This window comes from Serinus canaria, chromosome 6 (assembly GCF_022539315.1).
Source record: "Serinus canaria isolate serCan28SL12 chromosome 6, serCan2020, whole genome shotgun sequence".
Classification (NCBI taxonomy): Eukaryota; Metazoa; Chordata; class Aves; order Passeriformes; family Fringillidae; genus Serinus; species Serinus canaria.
The window spans coordinates 874,172-897,006 of NC_066320.1; the positions used below are offsets into that span (position 1 = coordinate 874,172).

At 41.4% G+C, this 22,835-nt stretch overlaps 1 protein-coding gene across 2 annotated transcripts in view; it reads right to left on the reverse strand.

Moving 5' to 3' along the window:
* The window catches only part of CTNNA3 (catenin alpha 3), a 422,479-nt gene that overhangs the window by 76,257 nt on the left and 323,387 nt on the right, over positions 1 to 22,835 (reverse strand). For both annotated transcript variants that reach the window (XM_018920823.3, XM_018920822.3), the window contains one exon: positions 8,482 to 8,633. In XM_018920823.3, the coding sequence (XP_018776368.3) occupies positions 8,482 to 8,633 (152 nt within the window). The remainder of the gene's footprint in view (positions 1 to 8,481; positions 8,634 to 22,835) is intronic.

A 22,835-nucleotide genomic window follows, 5' to 3' on the forward strand; every position in this document is an offset into this window, starting at 1 on the left:
AGTCCAACACAAATCATTCTCTTTAGGTTTTGAAGCCCAGTGCCCCTCTGAACACATTTGTGATGTACCTCAGTGCTTCTCTGCACCACACTAAAAAGATCCATCCTACCAGATAAAAGGTTCCACAGTGATAATGGCAACTGAGAAATTTCACCTAAGCCAGGGACCTTACAGAACAGATCACTGTGAGCAGCAGTGAAGGGAAGCACAGCCAGGCCTAGCCTGAGCAAGGAAGATCTCAGAGGCAGAACTGCACAGGCACTGACAGTGCTGACTGCAGCATCCCAGCCCCAGCCTGAGCACTTGGTGCTCTGAGAGCTGCAGCCCCCATTCCCAGGCTTGCCTTGCTCCTAACTCCATGTGGCAGGAGGCATATTGTAATAGAGTATCTATGATTTATAACACTTTTACTGGGCTTCCCAGTTTTGGTTCCAGTAATTCAGACCTTCCATTTTAACAGCATAATGTTCATTCCATTTCTCTAAGATAAATTACTATCTAATTTATATTAGATAGTAAGCACCAAATGGCAAGGAAGGAATACACATCACTTTTTCTTGCTCTACGAAAAAAAACCCCTCAGCAAAGATTTTAATGTTCCAGAAAAATAGTGCTATGTGCTTAAGTTTCCAATGAGTCACTAAACCAGAGCTATCAAATAATTCTGGAAGGTTCTGTCTTTCTGAATGAGAAGAGTAATTCTGTGAACAATTAAAAGCATAATCATGTGTGACACTTGCAATGTAATTTAATCCCCAGACTGGGAAGAACTGACATTTAAAGTAGCATGTAAGTCAAAACTGTTTATGCCTCCATAAGCATATTGACTCCTGTGTGTGACCCAGCAATCCCAGCACGAGGAGATTTCCATGGAAAGCCATGAAGCAATTTGCTGCTGAGGAGCTCTTATTTCCCAGCCCTGCAGGATGCCTACAGCTGTATAGTCTGGGCAGCAGACAGCCAGATTTGCCAGGACAGGTAACAGCACGTGGATCTCACAATGGATGCAGTATGCAGTGGACACCACCACCACTATATCTGCATCAGCATTTCCGAAATAATTTCTTATTTTTGTCTGTATGTACCCATAATTCTATTTTTTTCCCTTATTTTCTTAAACAAAACACAACACAAGATCCTTTCCATGAGCTGACACCTAAACTGGACACCTAAGCCAGGCTAAAGAAACTTCCATTTTTAACTGAAAAAGATGGGTCACACTCTCCTGTGCTGAATGCAAACAATGAGGCATAAACACAGCCAACAACAGAGAAAGTATTACAGACTAGCAGCAGCATGGAGTGTAGCAAGCAGCTTCCTTTTATACCTAAGTTTAACACATTATTGCTTCATTTGACCCATCAATTCCCCATTACTGCTGTAATTCTAATAGACAAAATTTAGAAGCAAACTGTGAAGTCAGACACGTCTTGAAAGGGGCCCTGGATACGTCTCTGCTTTCAACAGCAGGTTGGACCAGCTGATCTCCTGAGGTCCTGAGTGAGCCCTCTGTGCACACTTCTCTCCTCCTTCCCCTCACTGAGAAGAGGGTGAGACAAGTAAAATATGTGACAGTGAAAAGTAATGGGGTTCCAAAGATACTGCAGCATTTCTGCCTTAAAAAGAAGGCTCCATTAACCAGAATATTTTGATAAAAATGAAAAACAACCAAGTAGTATTGAAAGAATTTAAAGCAATGCGGGCAAACACCAGTATGTGTTAAGATAGAGAAAGGACAGGTTTGAGCATGGCACTGCCCAAGCAGTGAGCTCCTGGCACTACCCCAAATACCCACTCCCATTGACTGCTCTGCAGAGCCACCAGGGGGGTGCATGTGAGCTGCAGCTGCTGCTTTGGAGAGGAAAAAATCAACAACATAAGTTGTTGGCCTGACAACATCAAGTGCTTTCTCACAAGCTTGTTACAGCTGCAGTTAGGGGGAGTCTGCTCCCCCAGCACATCCATAAAACAGCCCAGCAGTTCTAGATACTGTTGCTCAGAAGGAGGGCAGCTGCTTTTCCATTCCTCTACCACTGGATGATTTCTCTGTACAGAAATAACAGTACACGTGGATGTGAAAGGACCATTTTGGAATTGCACATAGGAGGATAAAGGGGGCACTTATTTTTCTAGTCACTGTTCATTTGGAATGTAAGAGAGAACCCAGAATCTAAAATCAGCAATCTCCCTGTAAACGCCTGGAGCATGGGAATGGGGCAGCAGTCAGAAAGGTGTACAAAGAACCAAGAAGTTAAGAGCTGTTAATCTCAAAGTGCAGAAATGCAGAAGCACACAAAAGCAGGTAATTCCTCTTGTCTTTTGTCAACAACAACAACAACAACAAAAAAAAAATCCACCATTTCCCAACTACCCAGTGGATGGACTCTACTTCTACTTTGTTTAAGCAAAGGGGATCTGAAGAAGGGGAGGAGGGGGGACCCACACTTCCCTGAATGAAATATTTTATCTGTGCTCTGGCTTCCACTCCTGTGTCTGAGATGGGAAGCCTAAAGCATGTCCTTTTTTCCCTCTTCTGTCTCTCTCCCCTCTACCTGAGATGTGAATACACTATCTACTTTTAAAATCAATCTTTTACCTTTAATTTTTTTATCTGTACTTTTACTAACAATTTTTTTTCCCCTTGTGGAAACACCTCAGCTTTTAAGAACAGGTGCTTGTTATGGCAACTGGGGCAACTCAAAACTAAAGCTATTTCTTAGGGTAACATCCTGCCCACATGTTAAGACAAGTGAATGCAACTTTCAAGGAAAAAACAAGAGGTGGGTATTATTAACACATACACTACTGAGCAGCTTTTTACTCTGTAAAGCAACAAAGTCAGCACCACTGTCACACTGAGAACCAGAAGTCATCTGATTTGCTGAGGATATTAAATGCCCTAAACTAATGAAACTGAGACCTTAGAGAGTTTGCTATGTCGTACATAAACATGAAATAGAAGCAAATTGATATGTATAGCTGTTTGCCAGAAAAGAGGGATTTGCTTCATTTATTTAGGAAGACAAACTCCCCTGGTACTAAATGGAGATTAGCATTTTTGAAAATGTCTGCATATTGAATTGAAATGTATGCTGTGTCCCAAAACTGTTCAGTACAGAGCATTTTGGTAAGATATCTGCAAGGCAGAGTCACAATAATAATGACTGACTCTATGATGCTAATACTGATATAAATGATAACAAGTATTGTACATTATGAGAAGGCTTCCCAGGTATACTGTAAAGAACACAGACATTTTTAGAAAATATGTATGTAGGTGAAAGGTATGAAATATGTATGTAGGTGAAAATATGTATGTAGGTGAAAGATATGAAATGTAACCTATGTGGGATAATGCTTTAATTTTTCCCATAATGGTACTTCAAGATTGGTGAGCGTGACTTGAGATGTTAAAAAGCAAATAACATGGCAGGGACAGGCAGCTGTCAGAAGGTTTTACCTGCAGGTGTGAGCAGCTGATTGCAGCACTAAACACTTCTAACTCACTTCTTATTTGGGTTCTTCAGCACAAGCTGACATTCTCTATTTATGGGACTCAGGAGAACAACCTGAAAAAGGAGGAGGTGTGCCACTAGCCCTGACAGACAACAGGCATTTGTTCTGCACTCTTTTTTAAAGACATCACATGCAGTCACACTACACCCAGATATATCAATCCTTGGGTGACAGGACTGAAGCTGCCAAGGAGCTGAAGAAGGAAAGGTCCTGTCCTGCTTAGGTCAGAAACCACCAGAAAGTGCTGAGAGGTGCAGGACCAATTGGCTAAATACTGCTGCAAAGGTTCTCCCTCTTGTGCACTTGGTGAAGGATAGAAAAAGATGAAGAAAAAGATTTTTATCAAACTTCTCAATATGAGCTTGTAATGGATTAGCATCGCTTCTGTATTTCAGACCAACAATGAAGTTTAACAAGGCTGTAAGAACAGTTCCCTGTCTGTCTGCTCCATGAGGTCTCAAGGCCCTTTTGGAAAAACAAACAATAGGACTGCAGTAAATGTCTGCCTTTCTCATACGTTTTTCTGTTTTGCTTTGTTTTCTTTACTTTTAAACAGAAGTTCAATTCATGCCTGTTATTGCCTACACTGGACAGGATCTAACTCACTTGGACTTCACAGAAGTAAAAACAGGCAGAAAACCCTGCAGGTGTAGGATAATTCTGTCTTTAGTAAAAGGCATGGTAGAATTTAACTAGACACTCACTAACTGGCTGAAAGGTTTTCACCACTTGCTACCTTCCTGTCCTAGAGGTCCATCTCTAAAGCTTCCTGTAACTCTGCTGGGTGTAAGATAATGAATTCTGCTGTGATGTCTCTTACTGAGAGAAATCGAGTGCACTGAAGAGCTCAAGCTCTGTTGAGGATGAATTCTTACATTTCTTTAAAACAGAATGAAAAACCATGCCAGATTTGCAACCAACTAAAGAAGTTAAAAAGGGAACCCATCCAAGGGTATTTTGAGAAAGCCAAAACACAGGAAGAAGCATTTATGCTGCACAGCCTTGAATGTGTACCTAAACTGAGTTTGACTTTCCAAAGGAAATGAAAACACAGAGTAAAAGACTGTTGGCTAAAGAACCAGGAATATTAGGAATTGATTGGAGGTGCAGGGAGGGTCTAGTTGAATAAAAGTACCTAGGTAAGACAGAAAAGAAAAATGAATGCTTTGCTTCAGTTTTCAGGGAGGCTGGGGGATGGATATCCCATACATGATGGTGCAGGGAAAGCAAGGAACAAACAGCCTAACACCATAAACTCTCGAGGGAACCCATGGTCTCCATGCCAGAATTCTGAGAGAAACAGCACAGAGAACAGCCACTCAGCAGAAAGGATTTTAAATAAATGCTTTAATGGTAAAGAACAGCAATTTCAAGACACTCTCCACTTCTCAAAAAATTAGAGAACTTGGGTTCCTCAGTCATTGCTTCCATGAACATAAGAATAGTAAAAGTATCTTGAATAGAGTATATGAACCCTTTGCCCTCTTCTTTGTCTCTGTAAAACCTGAACAGCTGCTCACTTGTTTATCCTTCAAAAAGAACAAAGAATTCTGTGAAACTCTTGACTTGGTGACTTTGTTTCCAGTGTTCTTGGTATAACTGTTAGGATGACTATTAGTGCTCTAGTTACCAGCAGTTATTATTCTTTTTAAGTCATTCCTTTCCACTAGTTTATACCCTAGTGGGATATTGTTAGCTGTTATTTCAATCCAGCTGTCTCGTATTTTTCAACTAAAACCACCTTCATACAAAAGTTTTTTTGAAAGTTCTACCATTAACCTTAACATTCTGCAGCATTTAATGCGTATTGTCTCAAAAACCACCAACCTGTTTCCTTTGACTTTTCTACATATTTCACATGGAAGAATGGCCTTTAATTGTACTATTTAATCTAATCTATTTCTGTAACATCAATATCCTGATTAAAATGTTATCCAGATAATGTACAAATGCTCCTGTGCAAGATCAAGCCCACAAAAATCTCCAAAACACAACAAAAATGGGATTGTTAGGAGTCCAAAAATGACTGAGAACTGGGGATATGCCCTGGATCAACTGTCTAGTTATTTCTCATTGACAGCTGCCTCTGCATCAAGCAGTCCTTGCAAGTGAGCAGTGAAAAGCATCTTAGGGGGAGCAGCACCCTGATGCTCCAGAGGCATTTCTGTTACAGCTCAGGAGAACAACCCACCTGCCACCATGGAGCTGCTCTCAAGTGCTACCTCATACCTTGCAGAACTGCAATGAATGTTTTACACATCTTTGGTTAAGCTTGGACATTGAAATTCACAGCTGGTAATTTGCATTAACAATAGTATTGGGCAGCATTTTACATTTCAGAGCTCTATTTTTAAAAACATTCTTTCTGTGTAATTACATGTTTGAAATGCTTCCTGAGAAACTGATCTGGAGGATTTCTGCTTTTCCTGCCATGTTAAAAAATTGCCCCTTGTGAATGAGTGGCCTCATCCATTTACATTTCCCAATTATTTTTATCAACGAGTTCTTGCCCTGATTCAGCCTTGCAATCAATGCCCTGTAAGCAGCAAGGTGCCATTCTCTGGCACCAGCAGCACAGAACAGAACATTTCATTTCCTCACCTTGGCTGCTACACCAACAGTGCATGTCTGAGTAACCCCCAGATCCACTAAAGCTTCTTCCAGGGAGCTGGCATTGTCTGGAACAGATCTAACTAGGAATGCAAACACATCCTGACTCAGAAAATGAATGCCAGGCTTTCCTCAGCACTCTCTGTGCTGGCAATCACTGTCTCTAAGGGATGCTGGAGTAGCTGACTAACATTTCACCAGACCTCAAAAAAACCTTCCCAAGGCTGTGGCTGAACAATGGTATTCATTAAGGAGAAAGCTCACAGCCTAACAATTTTTTCTAACTCTCCTGAGCTCTCATGAGGACTTGCAAGGCAGCAGTGGAAGATGGCCTGAGAGAAGCCATTCTGTGACCCCTGCACTCAGGTGCTGGGCAGAGACTCAGGATTTCATGGGTGCACAGCCCAGGCACTGCCACTGGGCACATCCTGGGCCTTGGGCTGGTACAACCCTCCCATTCCCCTTCTGAGTGACTGTCCACACACATACACCCCTGCAGAGCCCTCTAAGGAAAGACAGCTTCCTGCAGAGCTCAGTCTGCCTCTTCACAGAAACTGACTGAAGCTGTGTAACACTCCTCAGTGCATTTCCCAATTCCCCAGAAATGCAAAACTCCAGAAAGAAATACACAGTTAAGATCATGGAATTCAAGCCTAAAACAACTGGACACAAAGAAGACTCTTATCTCACTAAGGAACAGAAGCAACTTTGTAATCTTAAAAGACCCAAGAGCCCCTGAGTCACTAAGGGAGGGATGAGCAACACAGGCATTAAATGAAGTTTATCTAGAAAAAAAGAAGATGTCCTAATGAAAACTTCTTAGCCTGTGCTCACAGACACAGGAGCTGATCTGAAGACCTAACCAAGCATCACCCACAGTCTGGTTTGTTTAATTTGGACCTACATCCAGCTCACAAACTCTTCCTGCTATGGGACACATGCTGGATGTCTCAAGGTCTCTCTTCAGCATACAAACAGCTTCCTAACTGACAACTGCAGTAAGGGTGAGACATTGTAATCATTCTGCACATTTGAATTCCTACTTTACCTTACACACTACAATATGTTAAGACTAATGTTCTTCACATGAGAATGGTTCTGGCTGGAAGGGACCTTTAAAGGCCACCCTGCCCCACCCCCTGCAATGAGCAGGTCACTTTGCTCAGAGCCCCCTGCAGCCTGGCCTGGAATGCTTCCAGGGATGGGGCCTCTAACACCTCGCTGGGAAACCTGTGCCGGTGTCACTGGCACTCCCATTGCAATGAATTTCTTCCTTTTACCTAGCTAAATATCTCCTCTTTTGTTTAAAATCATTACCCCTTGCCCTATCACAACAGGCCCTACAAAAAAGTCTGCTCTCATCTTATTTATAAGCCCCTGTGAGTACCCAAGGGCTGCAGTTATGGCCTCCACAGAGACTTCTCCAGCCCCAACAACCCCAGTTGCTCCTCGTGGGAGAGGTGCTCCATCCCTCTGATCACTTCTGTGCCTCCTCTGGACCCACTGCAAAACTCCCTCTCCTTCCTGTGCTGGGACCCCAGAGCTGGAGGAGCTCTGCAGGAGGGTCCCACAAAATGGAGCAGAGCACACACCCACCTCCAATGACCTGCTGGTCAGGCTGGGCTGTGATGGGTTTGTATTCACAAGAAAAGGAATCTGTTTCTCAGCATGTTCTCACCTGCAAAGTCAGTGCAGAAGACAAACTTACTTTGAAAAATCTATCTATATTGCTATTAACGTTTAATCTTATTTTAAAATGAAATTGCTGAACATGCAGACATAGCAGCTCAGTTGTTTACCATTCCTTATGAAGATATTTGGGGGAAATTCTGCATCTGAAAAAATTCTGGCTTGAATTTTAAAAATAAGCTGTTCTGATTCAGTTTCTGAACTTCAGGAAAAACACAAACATAAGGGCAGTGATTGCAATTGTCTAAGACAAAGAAATCAGGTTGAGTCTTCTGGTGTAAGGCTGAAAGAACTTGATATGGGAGTATCAGAATCACCTGGAAATAATCTCACTCCTACATTCCACAGGTTAAAGCTGAAGAACTACAAGATTCGGTTTTGTAGCTGCAAGTTAGTAATTAATGAAGTGAACAAAGATCTTTACCAACCAAACATAACTACATGTTTTTAAAGAAGTGAAGGCATTTTTGTGCAACATTCTGATGTGGCACTCAATGCAGTTCCAGACTTGTTACGTTTCACTGTAACCCAAGTTTCCCAGGCCAGTTCAACCTGGACATGAGCCTGGGGGCATTTATCACACACAGCTCTGAATGCTCCCAGAAATGCCCTGACATCCCCAACCATCTCAGACCTCAGTGTGAAAAGAACAAATTCCAAACTTACCCGAATCATCATGACGGAGCACCTGATGTTGTGAATGGTATCATACACCTTCTTGGAAATGTCAACAAACTGGTTGTCATCAAACAGATGCACTGAGTTCTTGTTTAAGCTCTCCAATGCAATATTTACTTGACTAATAAATTCTGGAATCACTATTAAAAAAACAAAACAAAATTCAGTGAGCATAAAAGAACATATAGTTTTTTTTCTTTTTGGCAAAACACCTGACACTGATAAAAACTTTATTTTCTAAAAAGCATTACAGTAATAGTGCAATTACTTTTAAGTGAGAATACATCTGTAGTTTTTATCACATAAAAATGCCCATGGTAAACACATAAGCTGTGGGTGGTTGTACAGAACTACAAAGAAGAAAGAAGTTTTGAAAGGGGATCCGGGGAAGCAGTTCTAAAAATTTGTTGGTGATTTCAATGGCAATTTTACCATGAGAATCAGAATGAACAACCTGGTTTAAAGCTGGAACCACTGCTGAAGAGACTTCCACTATTTCCCAATCTGCTTTCAGTCTGAATGGAGATGTAGCCAGCAGAAGATTGATGCTTATTCTTCAACTGAGAAACTCCCACAACTGTAACCTGAATTCACCAGGGCAATTTATCTGGTTTGATTGAATCAAACAAACTGTGCATTTCGAGTCTGTTGGATTTTAACCTGTGCTTTATCCAGCAGGCCTGGGCATTTTCTTCTGCTGCCCCAGGGCCTTATTCTGCATGGTGACCTGCAGCACTGCACCTCCCTCGCCCCTTCACACCGACCTGAAGGAAACCCAGCACAGAACATGGAAGGAATGCAGATGGAAAATCCATCACACACCCAGAAGGACCTCAAACAAGCCCAGCCCAAACTCATTTCCTGTCACTTGGAGTCTGAGGACATAGAAGAAACAAATGCAAAAGGATAAAACTCAACTTGTGTAACCTTCAAGATGAATAACAAACTACTGGTACCAGAGCTCTCTCCCTGGCAACGTGTTGGTTTCAAACACTGATAATGTTTGTGTTCCACCTCCACTCCACAGTTCCACACTGTGCACTTCACAAATCCCTAACACACAAAAGCACTACTACTAATACAACTGATGTGGAACATTGCAGGCAAATCCTGAAGTATATAATAAATCTGTAGGCAGGCAAAGCTTCAGCTGAAGACAACAAGATTTCTGAATCAGAAAACCTGGCAACTTAATACTTTAGTATTAAGTAGGAAAGGTGCCCCAATAATGCCTTCCTCCCTAACTTTGATGAGGAGACCCACACAGCCCTTGGAGACAGTTAAATTCATTCTCAAATTACAGTAACTTCACTGTCTTTGAGCCACCAAGTAGTTGCCACTTAATTTGAAAAACAGGGTATTTAAAAGTGCCTCTTCAGAACATCACTGGAATTGTCTCACCTTCAAAAAGGTCACTGGAAAGATTTACAATAGTACAGAAAAAATACAAGGTACATTTTCAATTTGCCGCCACATAAAATAATTAAGGAGAACAAGTGCCTATTTATTGCTTAAAAAAAAAATAAAATCAAAGAACCACTACTGAATGAGAACTTTTCATCAATGGTTTTGTTTCTAGTTAAACAAAGATTTTGGCCTCTAGACTATCAAAATAATTCCAAGGGGATTAACCCAGGCTGCCCCTGAGTACAGAACCACCAGCTCAGGGCCCTCCTCCAGCAGCATTTCAGATGGGGCTTTGCAGCAACAGCACTTTTACACAGACAATTAAAACACAAGACTATACTGCAGCTCTAAAACCTCATCAAACACACCAATCTGCTAATGAAGTGTGAAAATGCACTTGGGCTATCAAACAGGCCTTATTTCCTGCTCACTTTCCCTGTAAGTGATAGGATAATTCCCTCAAATCCAAGACTGCTGGGATTTATTTCAGTTTTGAGCTCTCAACCAATGACTTAAAAAAAATAAAAGAAAAGGAGCATTTTGGTGCATATATGAGCTCTACGAGCTCTTACCCATGGATAACTGACATCCAAAACACTTCATAGGCAACCCTCTGAAATACTGCATTAAGTGGATTGAATTACACCAACAATGTGCATATTTCCTGTACTTGGCTTTATTTCTCTAGGCAGCCTAAATATAGTAGAGAAGTGGATGTAACTGAGAACAGGAAGAAATTACTTTTTTTTTAGTCTTTCAAAAGCAAAATCAAACTAGCAAAATTAAAATATCAAATGTTAGACAACTGAGAACTACTAAATTTTTATGGGGGTTTGTTTGTTTTATTTGTACATTTTATTTCTGTTTTCTTTGTGTTCCATTCTGTTACTCCTGCAACAAAAATTAAAAGCAAATTTCAATATGAGCATCTGTAATTCTGCTTTCCCTGAGGGGGAAGGTGCAGAAAGGAGGATGTTTGGAAAATACCAATATGTTCATAAGCATAATGTTCAAAGCCCCTAAAGTATTACAGATTTCACACTATCAAAAATACATTCTTGAAATTAACCTAATTTGCTTAAAAATTCATCAAGTGTTTCCTAATTCCTCTGTTTTTCAAATAGTACTTTTCATATTTCCTTGTAGGCATGTCTTCTTAGTCCTCTAATGTTTTTGCTTGATTTTTTAATCTTCAATCAAAACCAGCTAATGAACCCAGTTTGTAGTTTAATAGCTGTCAGGGCCCAGCTCTCCACACAGAAAACGGAACTTCACTAACTTGAATTCAGTTAGCAACAATGTGCCTGTTATTTGGAACAATAAAACAATCAGGAAAACAAATTCTCAGCTTTGCAGGAGCCACTGTGCTTGCACCTTTCAGTTCAGCTGTGTTAAGTGACCACCAGCACTTGAGCCACCACCAAAGCACCTTACAATGAAAAGCCAACAGGCTGCAGAGCCAAACTGTCCATGTGTCCAACACTCACCTGAAGATGCCTTAGCAAAACAAACACACCTGCCCATGAACAGGCACCACCTCCTAGAACTGACCTGAGAAAAATTTACATCCTATTTAATTCAAAATCTTTACAGTTCTTCACACAGGGAAAAAAGGGAAGAAACTAGCAAACCTACAATTTATCTCAAGAAAAAGCATTTGTGGTAAACAGCTGAAGTTTCCCCTCAGTGTTTATCTGCATGTACAAAGACTCTGAGCAACTCACCCAGTGGTGCCAGCAGAGTGGGGAAAGGCTGGAGAGCTCCCGCTGGAACAAAGACTGAAGAACTACTCCTTCAAAGGCAGCTTTGAAATGGAAGTGAGAGCACAGCAGTGACTGAAGCTCTCTGTGGCACAGCTTCAGAGCCCTGCTACACACACACTGCAACCCTGCCACAGCTCTGGCTTAACTCCAGTGGCCTTTCAACACAGGAGAAAGGGGGATACCCTCTTGGGAATTCAGCCACCTGCAGACATCTTCTGTGCCCAAACAATAGGACCATTAAAGAAACAAAATTTGGGCAAGCTGGAGTGAAAAAACAGTTTTCCTCCTGAAGGTAAGAAAATCAGGGTAAGTTACTAGTCATAAATTAGGACTCTAAGAGAATGAAAACTTGCAAAAACCCACCTGAACTACAGTCAAGTAAGGCCTAAAAAGCTACTGGATGAGTTCCATATGAAACTAGCATGACAGCAGAGCACTGAAATAAAGCAGATGTGCAGCAGGCGAGCAAACAGAGGTGTGTGCAGCCCAGACCTACACCAAGGCACAGGTGGTGGCAGCATCAGGAGTGACTTGACACAAGAGGTGGGTACCTCAAGTCCTTCATTATTCCCCCATAACCTGATCACCTAGCATGAAAGTCAGTGTGATGGGTATATACAGGCTGCTTACAGAGGATTTCAGCAGCTTCCTAGTTGCAAAAATTCAGTGGAAGTAAAGAAAAGTATGGTTGCAAAGATTAAAAACACAGCCACCTGTTAAATGCAAGGTAATAGCAGAGAAAGGTAAGAAATCTAGTTAATAGCCACACAGTCTTTATTCAGTACTTCTTTATTTAATTACACTCTTTGAGATCAAATAATAGTTTGCACTTCCTGTGATTAAAAAATAAGCATTTGTAAATTTCTTCCTGAAAGGTGTCTAAGAATTTCAGATGGTAAGAATACTGCCTATTCCAGTAAGCCAATTTTACTGCTAAGTACTATGTCTACTCTTAATGTCACTGCAACCCAGAACGGTACATAAAGAATTAAAAAATAAAACCCATCTAAGCTGAGGCAACTATGCTGGCTAAAGGACCATGCGAGATAGAAGGGATCTGCTGGCAGCAGCCTGAGTCACAGCACCCAACATGCAATTCAGAATGGAACAGATTGTTTCAGTGACTGATGGAGATAGCTTCATTAGAGGTGTTCCAAAATACACTGAAAGAATAATGGAATTACTGCAAAAAAAGAGTACTGTGCACTCACTGCAAAAGTTGAGCTGAATAACACAAGCAGGTTCTGAAACTCCAACCACTTGTGACTCTTACAATCCACACAATGCAACCCTAACATGAAAATGAACCTGATCCTGAAGCTAATTTCACTATGGTACAGACCCTTAATTCAGGCCTCTATTTCTGGGATAAAATGTTATATTGGTAACTTTTTACTGTGCCACTCTATCCAAAGGCTTTCTAAGGAATACATTTACATGTATCTACATATATATGTATATGAATGAAGCAGAGCTTTGTGACTATAGGTATTTGATATACCCCTTATATTAGCATTCACCTTATCTGGTAACAAGCTTACAGGTTTTATGCAAGAAAAGAAATTAACTATTTGTGGAACTTGCAACACCTGAAAGAGCTCATTTTCCTCTGGCAGTTTCAGTCCTAGGCCAGAATGAGACTGTCTTGTCTCATCAGTCCCCTGCTACAGCATGGCATTGCAAGAGGCACGATCTCAGAATCCCCCACTGTCCCCTCCTTGACTGTTTAGACCATAAAGAGCTATAAATTATCCTAATGGAATTTAGTATTTCATGCCAAAGTTTCTGCATAATAACAGTGTAATACACCATGAAGTAGTCCAGGGAGAGGCCTGATGCACATAAAAAGTTTCCTAACAAAAGGCAAGCTGTATCCCCTTCTGTAACTCAGACCCGTGCCAGCTGCAGCTGTGCATTTTGCAGCTTGCAAAGCTGGCAGACTGCTGGCAGACCCACAAGCACACAGCTGAGTGTGTATATACACATATATGTAAGTATATAATTACCTAGCTATATACAAATGGACATCATGAATATTTTTGCATGGGTATGTTTACAGACATATTTATACAGAAACTACACTGCACATGACAGCAGTTTTGTGGTACTGGATCTTCACAGCTAACAAGGTAAGATTTTTAGGAGTTAACTGTCCTGAATGTGAGAAAATATTGATAGCAAGTGAGACCTAATTATTGGCAGTGTGTGTAATTAATGAGTAACAATCCAGTAAACTGCTGCTTTTAATTTTGAAACGGCCCTAAATTATTCCTCCCCTAAAGACACCCTTGACAGTGACTCAGCTTTGTACCTGGAACACAGAGCTGTTCTGCTTTGCACCAGGACAGTTCAGATGCACACACCAGCCCCTGCTCTCTGTAACATATGGGCACAGGGGATTGCTTGGGACTCAGGAATCCCTGGAGCACAGCCTGCAAAGGCGTGGAACACGGCAGCTGGGAATTAAAGCAGTGCCCTGCATCTGGACATCACAGCTCGAGGCTTCAGTGGGACCCCTCTCAGCCATCTTCAAAGGGTTTCTTTGTGGGCATGCTTTGGAGGGAGTACATGAGTTCCTCTGCATCAGGAACTCATTAGAGACAGGTCACAGCATCCAAAAGAGCAGAGAGAGAATTTCAATAATTTACATAATCCTCCTTTTTTTGAAGCCCTCTACCTCATACATTTTGCTGCCACACTCAAGGACAGACTGACCATGAGATCCCAGATGAGAATGACATTTCCCCCTAGGACAGATGAGAGGAATTTCTGAATTTATTTCTCATTCCTTAGCAGACAGTGTGGACCATGTGGGCCTGTCTTGTCTCATCAGTCCCCTGCTACAGCATGGCATCCACAAGCTGTGGAAACAAGAACTACTCCTCTGCCCAGAACATGCCTGCCCTTCCTTCAAGTGCAGTCTCTGGGTTTCATAGAATGGCACATAGCTACACAGAAGCTAAGAGTAGTAAATACCCAAAGTCTGTACCTAAAACCACCCCAAACACAGCCAAAGCTCAGCCAGCAAGAGCAAAGAGGCAATTAACCTATCAGGCAATTTTTTACAGGCTGCTGACCAAATACTCCCAAATTGGGATTTTCCAAATTGACTGAGCAGGACACAGAAAATGCCTTAAAAAGGAAATTAAGAGGAAATTTAGGTCCTTGTGGGGAGCAAGTGACTTCTTTCTATGTAAGAGAGACTATCTGAACAGAGAGCAGCTTTTTAGCAATTTAAGTGGGAAAGAAAAGTCTTGAGAGTTTAATAAAAAATAAAATTCAGCCACCTCAAACCCCTTTCTGTGAACCTTCTTTGGTTGCACTGTGCTATAAACCAAAGCTAGAGATGAGGTAATTCACAAAAACCTTACAGTCACCCTTTAAAGGGGAAAAGTGGGAAGAAACAACTGAGCACAGCAGTTACCAACACACAATGTGTGTGATCCCCAGCCAGTCATGGAGGGGACATGGCAGTGGTGCTGAACTTACAACTGCTTGGTACCAGCTGCTCCTCATGTACTACAGTAACTTTATTTTGGGAGACACCAGAGCTGTTTCAGAAGCTCAGAACATGTAACTGAGACATATTTCCCCAAATATAACTATGCCAACAATGAGTTGGTCTTCAAAATATTAACAGCAGACAACAATTTAAATATTTCATCTTGAAATACAGCCAGATATTTTGGTAGATTACTAGAAATATTGTCTTTTTAGAAATCTGGTTCCCAGTGGGTATAGCATCAACCTAGAAAACCTGGAATTAATTGAATTAGCCACAAAGAGTAAAACTGCATGAGATTCCAAGGTTTTTTTGGCCCAAAGACAAAAAAAAAATTGCATACCCACTGGGAAACATCAGAAAATCAACACAGCTTTTTGGGCATAGTCAGATACCATATTTTTGACATATGTTAGCAAACAACAGAAGCATACAAGGCAAAATCTCCTTAGACAAAACGTATTGGGAAAAGGGTCACTACATTTTAGTTCTATGTCTACTTCAACAGTAACTTGGAATAACTGAAATAATTTCATCAAGAAGAATTATTCTTCATGGAAGACTGCTGACATCTTAAAAGTAAGCACAAGAAAAATACATCTTGGTAGCCAAAATCCTCGACCACTTAATTACAGTGAAATACCAATAAATGCTGTCAAGTGCAGAAAAGCTATTTTTCTGAATGGTGCCAGAAAAATACTGTCTGTAAATGTAATATTCAGAGCTAGCCTCAGAACAATTCAGAAAGCAGACTAACTCTGTGTGGGCTTCCTGCCTTTGCTGCAGCCCCTCAGAGCAGTGGGGCTCTGTCCAGTGGGGTCACAAACACTGGCACCAGTCAGAAGGAACAGGAGCCCAAGGGCTGCACCACAACCAGAGGAGTCCTGGCAATTGCTGCAGTGGATTTGGAGTTAGGCTCTAACTGCTGAAGCCCACCCTGGAAGCTTCATTATTAGAACACACTGTGCTGAAATGGGTTAAAATCAACAGTGATAAAGGGATGCTGCTACATTGAATGAGAATGATCAACTGCAGCATATAATCATTTGAGAGCAATAAACCTGCTGGCTGCAGAAGCTGAAATACCAGTGCAGCTTGTTTGTGGCCAAGGTGACAAACCCAAGTGGCACTCTCTAAGGGTTCAAAGCAGGAACCTGAAGGGGCTGTTGGCACTCAATATGCCAACCACAACTGCATCCTGCATTACACAATCTGCCCTACAAAGAAATCCTGTCTTACCCAACTGCTTAGCAATCACATTTAAAAGAACCTTCTTCGGTATTTACCTGCAATCTCTCCACCAAGTAGCATTCAAATAAATTAGCAACATTTATGGCTGTTAGTGCTAAAGCGACTGTCATCAGCAGGGGAAAGTTCTTCAGCTAAAGAAAGCTCTGTACAAGAAAGCAAAGGAGCAGCTGGAGAATCACTTGTCACAGGAACTGACTGCTCTGCACGGCCACTCAGGGAGAGCTCCAACTGCAGGGACTGCTGACAGACAGGAGAGGGACTGCCAATTGCATTTCCTGCTACATCCAGGTCTTTGGAGAGACTATGGAAAGGCTGAAAAGGTTCCCAAGGTGTTTCTGTTCTTTCCTTGGGGTTTAGAGTTTACAAAGATGGACTAGAAGAAAGCCTCCCCCCAACCTACAATGCAGACATAATGATTTCCCTCCAACATCCAGACTCCTGAAGATTCAAGAAAGCCAGTTATCAGCTCACCAACAATGGTTAAAAACTGAACAAAACCACACTGAATAAAACTAGCATTGCCTCTAATACTATTAAGATACAAACTCTAAATGTGTTTTTAGGTACAGGTTCTTACTTACCTATCCCACAGAATAAAAGATAAGCAAGACAAGTGGACAAATTAAATAAAAACAAGAGGACTATGTTGTTACTGGCAAGAAATCTGGAGCACTGCTGAAAACCTTACTATTAGCTCTCAGGAAGAGAAAGTAATTCTCATGGTTTGAAAAGAGCACACTAAAGATTACACAAACACTTGGAAAAACAGAGCACCTACAGCTTCTAAATGCTTCTTTGCCTGTTTGGAAACATATCAGACTAAACCACACAGATGGACTGCATCCATTTGCAATATTTCTATGCTTGACCACCATGGGAGGTCTGTATTAACATTCTGGGGAAATGTGCAAATTTTGGATGAAGTATATCCAAGCATTTTTACACTCAAAGTCCTTCTTAATAGTAACAGTGTGTACTTCTAGTAACAAGCAAGTCACTAAACAGAGAAAGAACTCTTCTCTAAGAATTTGAGATTACTACAGCAGAGTATGAATGCCCATGGTAAAACATTTCATTACCTGGAAAAGATGGCACTTAAGTGAAGGCAGCTGGCATCTAACACAAGCAAAAAATCCTACACATGTAATTTGAAAAGGATTCTGCATATCACCTCCTCAGACATAAGACCAACACATCATCAGGTCAGTCACAGCTTTGCCCAGCTAAGATTGTGACAACCTTTAAAGAGAGAAATGTCACTGCAGCTTTGTTCTAGTGCTGCACTACAGTGAATAAATCCCTGCTCTGGCCACACTCTCCCTGATTTTCTCTGCTGCAGCTTGAGGCCACTGCCCTTAGCTGTGCCAAGAGTGAGTGGCACCAAGAGTGAGTGGCACCAGAGTCCCTGCGGCTCTCTGGGGAAGCTGCAGGTCTCTGTCCATTGTCCCTTGGCTGCCACCTCCCCACACTGAACTCTCAATCTCTCCCCTTTCTCACAAGGCACCTGCACTAAGGCCCAGCCCATCCTCAGTACCCTCTGTTCTCCAGAAAGCTTTTCCCCAGCACCTGGAGCTTGACAAGGCCTACTCTGGCAAGTGCACACTGAGTACCATCCTCTTACCAAGGGTCACATTCTTAGATCTTTCCCATCTTATTCTGGCACTCCTGTTATAATCCATGTATTGACTTTGATGTTTGGCATGCTATCATTAAATATTGTTTATTTTACCATGAATTCTTCCTTAGAGATCTGCTTCATGGTATTTCCTGAAATCTAGCCTCCCCTTCCTAAAAAAAAAGCATATCAAAAGCAACAGTATGCTGATATCATCCAGAATTGCTCACTAAACACTTCTGACCTCAGACCAAGGAATCAGTATCAGGCAATTATTTTAAGGCTCCCTCAACACCAAAAATAAGGTTCCTGGGAAAGCACGTTCTGGTACAGGGAATGCCACTTGAAGCTTCAGGTCAGGAAAGAAATTATAAAACTGAACCCTAAGAAACAAACCCCACAAACCCCTCAACTAAAGAAGCTGTTGAAACATCTATGGGTGTTCCCTAAACATTCCTGCTGATTAGGAGGGCCATCAACAGCTTACTGCCTAGCCTGGCTGCTAAGGCCCAGTGTTCCATGAGCAAAGCATGGCTGCTGTTTCATAGTGCTTGGGAAGGGTGAGGAATTCTGCAACAACTTCTTCGCACAATCCCAAGGTACAGACCTTTCCATCTGCTGACTGAAGCTGCCCACCTTTGAATTTTTAATGCCTGACAACAATCAAAAAGGTGTGTGAGCGACAGACAGTTGCACATTCCTGCAGGAAGCTCCATGGCAAATGCTTCAGCTCTGATGGATGCATTCCTTACACTTTATCTGCTGCCTACTGCATCATTCCAATCAACTGCAGCTGTTTAATAGCACTGGCGAAACTGAGGACGTGGTCTGGTGTTCTCATCAACTGTGACACAAAACAAAGCCTGCAGCAAGAAAAACCAGCTTCAGAGAGGGGGATTATGGTAGAAAACAGAATAGGGTCCTCAGAAAGTGAGGAGAAGCCCTAGGTACAGAAATTTATTTGGGATATAATGAATTCAATGCCACTTCTCCAAATAGTGCAGTGAATGGTGGTGACAGACTTACTGAGACAAGGTGAACAAATGAAGACAAGCTTATCGTTTATGATTGCAGCAAGAATCAATTTTACTACATTAACAGATTGATAATCCAAGCACACATACACAGGCATATATAAATACTACTGAATTATGCATATGCTCCCCCCATCAAGAGCTACTGCATCATTTCCAGATCTGAAAGTTCATGGTTTCTAAGGAAGGAAGCACGAAGAGCTGAGGGCATGCTGCCAGAAAGGAATCACTAAAAATATCTTAAACAGAGTTAGATGTATGTAGTTGAAAGTATTATTGGAGGAAGGTGGGCCAATCACTTGATTTTGATTATGATAGGGCATGTCACAAAATTATGATTTTTACTATAAAACGTAGCGTATTACATGCAAAAATGAAAACTGTGAAAGGTGCTTTTTGTAAATTCTGGTCAGGAAATTATCTCTATGAAGAACTTAAGAATGAGCTACAGTTGAAGAACAAAAACATACTGCAGTTTTTCAGGCCTAAGGAAATCCTTACTGAGACTGGATTCATATTCACAATTGAAACCACAACAGTCCTTGTAGATACTATGAAATAGAAAATGAACTCTTAAGCACTGATAATCTATGAAATCCAGTTACTCAGGTCACAATCCTGCTTAGGAGGCAAATCATGCTCTGACATGTAAAGGTTACAAAAGGAAATGGTCAGAAGAGTGGTAAATTCCAAAGTACTCCAAAGACTTGAGTACGTACTGGGATAACCCAGGAGGCAGATGTGACCAGCTGGCTCCAGGACACATCAGGTGAAGCTAAAACTGCTCATTAAGAGCTAAAATGTTCCTACTGCAAAAAACTTGTAAAATAGACAAAAACTCCTCAGCTTCTGTAAGAAAGATGCCATCTCCAACATATTACACTGTTCTAAAAGGCAAGAGGATGAAAGGATTCTTTGAATGTGGACTGGCAAAGGAAAAAAATAAACAACTAGTGCCTGACACAGCAAGTTAACCATGGACAAGTGCATCAGATACGGCATGCTTGAAACTCCCCAAAAATGCAAAGTAACAATAGCATCTGGGCTTGTAGGATCAAGACTGCAAGATAAACATTATGATAACAGCAATAAGATAAAACTGTGTCCCAGATGCTCTGGAAAACACATTCCAAATAACTGGAAAGGTTACAGAACTGCAAGTGAATGAAATGTCTTTAAAATTACAGAGGTCAAGGTACTTAAGAGCTTGTGCATGAAAGTCACAGCTGAAATGAAAGGAATGGCTTTGATATGGGCATAGAGATAACCTTGTGCAAGTTCAAGAGCTTGCTTCAGTTTAAAAAATGCAGTAAAAGGAACAGCAGAGTCCCCTGATCTTGTTATCAGCTTAGGGAAGGGCTGTCATTAATGAAGGGACTCTACTGAACCAGACCAGTCTAGTGTTCCTTAAGATCTAAAAGAGAGAGATATATTAAAAGGGATATATTAAACTTATACAGACATTGGAAAGTAACAAGTCGCTTCTTCATGTAGCTCCAGGTGAGGGAAGATTTATCACAAAATGTCACACACAACAACTACAGAAGAACAATTCTACTTGAAAAAAAACCCAACAAACCAAACAACCAACAAAAAACGCACAAGCCCACAAAAACACTGGAGAGACAAAAAAAAAAAAAAAAAAAAGCCATTACTGCCCATGAGTAGAGACTGCCATCCTCACTTACCCTGTAGGGCCTGTGGAAACTGCAGAAGCAAAGACAACACTGGTGTTCAGTGCTGTTCTGACTTCAAGGTGTCCTCTGCTCCAAAATCAGACTGCAGGTAAACCAGGCCTCACCAAAGAGGCAAATTCATTGCCATGGGAGCAACATTTCGAATTCACACAACAGCCTCACTTCTCCAGGTCTTCCACCAATGTCACTCAAACCAAGAGACCCTTCCCCCACCTCCCTCCCACTCCCCATGGAACTCAGATCCAGCAAGACCACGTCTGCCAAATCCATGGCAGGCAGCAGAAAGGTATTTCCACCCTAATCCAGGAAAATGACCTAACAACCAAAAAAGCATCAAAACTCAACTGAACACCACAAAAACAAACTTCTCACCTTCAGAAACACGTGTTTATTTCATAACAATGCTGCATTTTCAAGGCTGCTCTGACTAGGATTTCTCTTGAGAAGGATCTCAGAGACTGAGTGGATGTTCAAGGACTGCCCTGAACAGTGCACCACTGCTGGGCACTCTGAAGCTGGCACTGAGCAAGCCTGGGGGACCAGTGCACTGGAGAGCAGCTTCTTCTCAGTGCTTTAAAGGATAACTAAATGCAACAGCATTTTAAAGAAGCAGATGTGTAGTTAAAGGCACCTGAATGCCCACACAGTGCCTATAATCAACATGGGCATTACACTGCTATTAACAGTGAAGCAAAGGTATTTCTGAGCTAGAGGAAAGGAAGAAAAGATTGGCAAAAAGAAATTTCAATGTTCACAGACATTTTTTGATTACCTGGAACCCAAAAAAAAGTTGGTCTTTCCCCCTATTTTTCAGAACATTCTTACATCAGAAGCAACATCCAGGTTCTAAAGCCAGCATTTTTAAGAGAATTTCACAGAAGGATCCAAACAGAGCCCTACAAAAAAAAAACCCTCACTGCAGACTCCACCAAATGGAGGTTACTGTCTCTGTAACAACCTCAAGAATCAAGGGCTATTTCTTAAGTCATTATCTTGCAATCACCATGGAACTCGTCAAAAAGCATATTTTAGGCTAAGTCATGCAAATATTCTCAGTGTTTTTCTTGGCCCATTTTTTTTTTCCTTTTAGCTCTTACAATAGTTCTGCTGAATAGTTGTTTAGAAAATGTTCCTTGTCTGGGTGGTGCACCAATTTCACTATTTCACCAATCCCATAAGCTTGCATGCTCAGGCCTCTCTTCTTCTTCAAATGTTTTGGGGATTTTCTTTTTTTATGTATTTTGAAGTGACAGGAGGCAATCCTCCTCTTCAGCAGTCTTTGGGTTTCATAAGCAAGAGTAAAAATCACTGAACACTAAACAGACTTGAACACCAAGTATTCTCTTTAGATCTTATTCTGATAGTGATGAACAACAAAAACACTTTTTCATTAAAAACTTTATGCAATTAATGCATAAAGTTAAAAAAACTTAATGCAACCAATAAATTTCTAAATTAATAAAAACTTATTATTTTTTGTGTGCCCCACAGAATGAGTAAGGTCCATTCACCTCATTTTAGCCACCCCTAAATAAATAATTTAGAATAAAATTAGTCATATTTGTATCTTTTGTTCTACAACAAGAGGTAAGGACCTTCATCTGCCATTCATCCCATCTTCTGGATCTGAAGACAACCCTTAGGAAAAGCCAGGGAAGTCTCTGGAAGTGTCTCTGGAAGTGCTCCTCTCTGCCCAAGCTGGCTCAGGTGGCTTTGCCAGAAGATGACAAAATAAGTACTAAATGTCAGAGGGGGCAGGAGAATACAGACTGCCCCTCTTGCATTTCCTCTCTGGAGGGTGTCTTTTGGGTGAAAGAGAGCCGCATTTCCCAAGAAGAACAGACAATCACTACTGCAGAACACTTGAGGCAGAGGACAAAGGGAACTGCCAGTCATTTCACATAAGCTGCTGTGACAAACCTGTAAACTGGAATTGAAAAAGGCAAGTGAAGCAGCCAGGAAAATACAAGCCATTAGCTTGGTGCACATAGGCTTGCAAGAAATGGAAAAGCTGAATAAAAAGCCCAAGATGGAAGGAGGCTTGCATGATGAAAACACCACTGTCTTTTTATG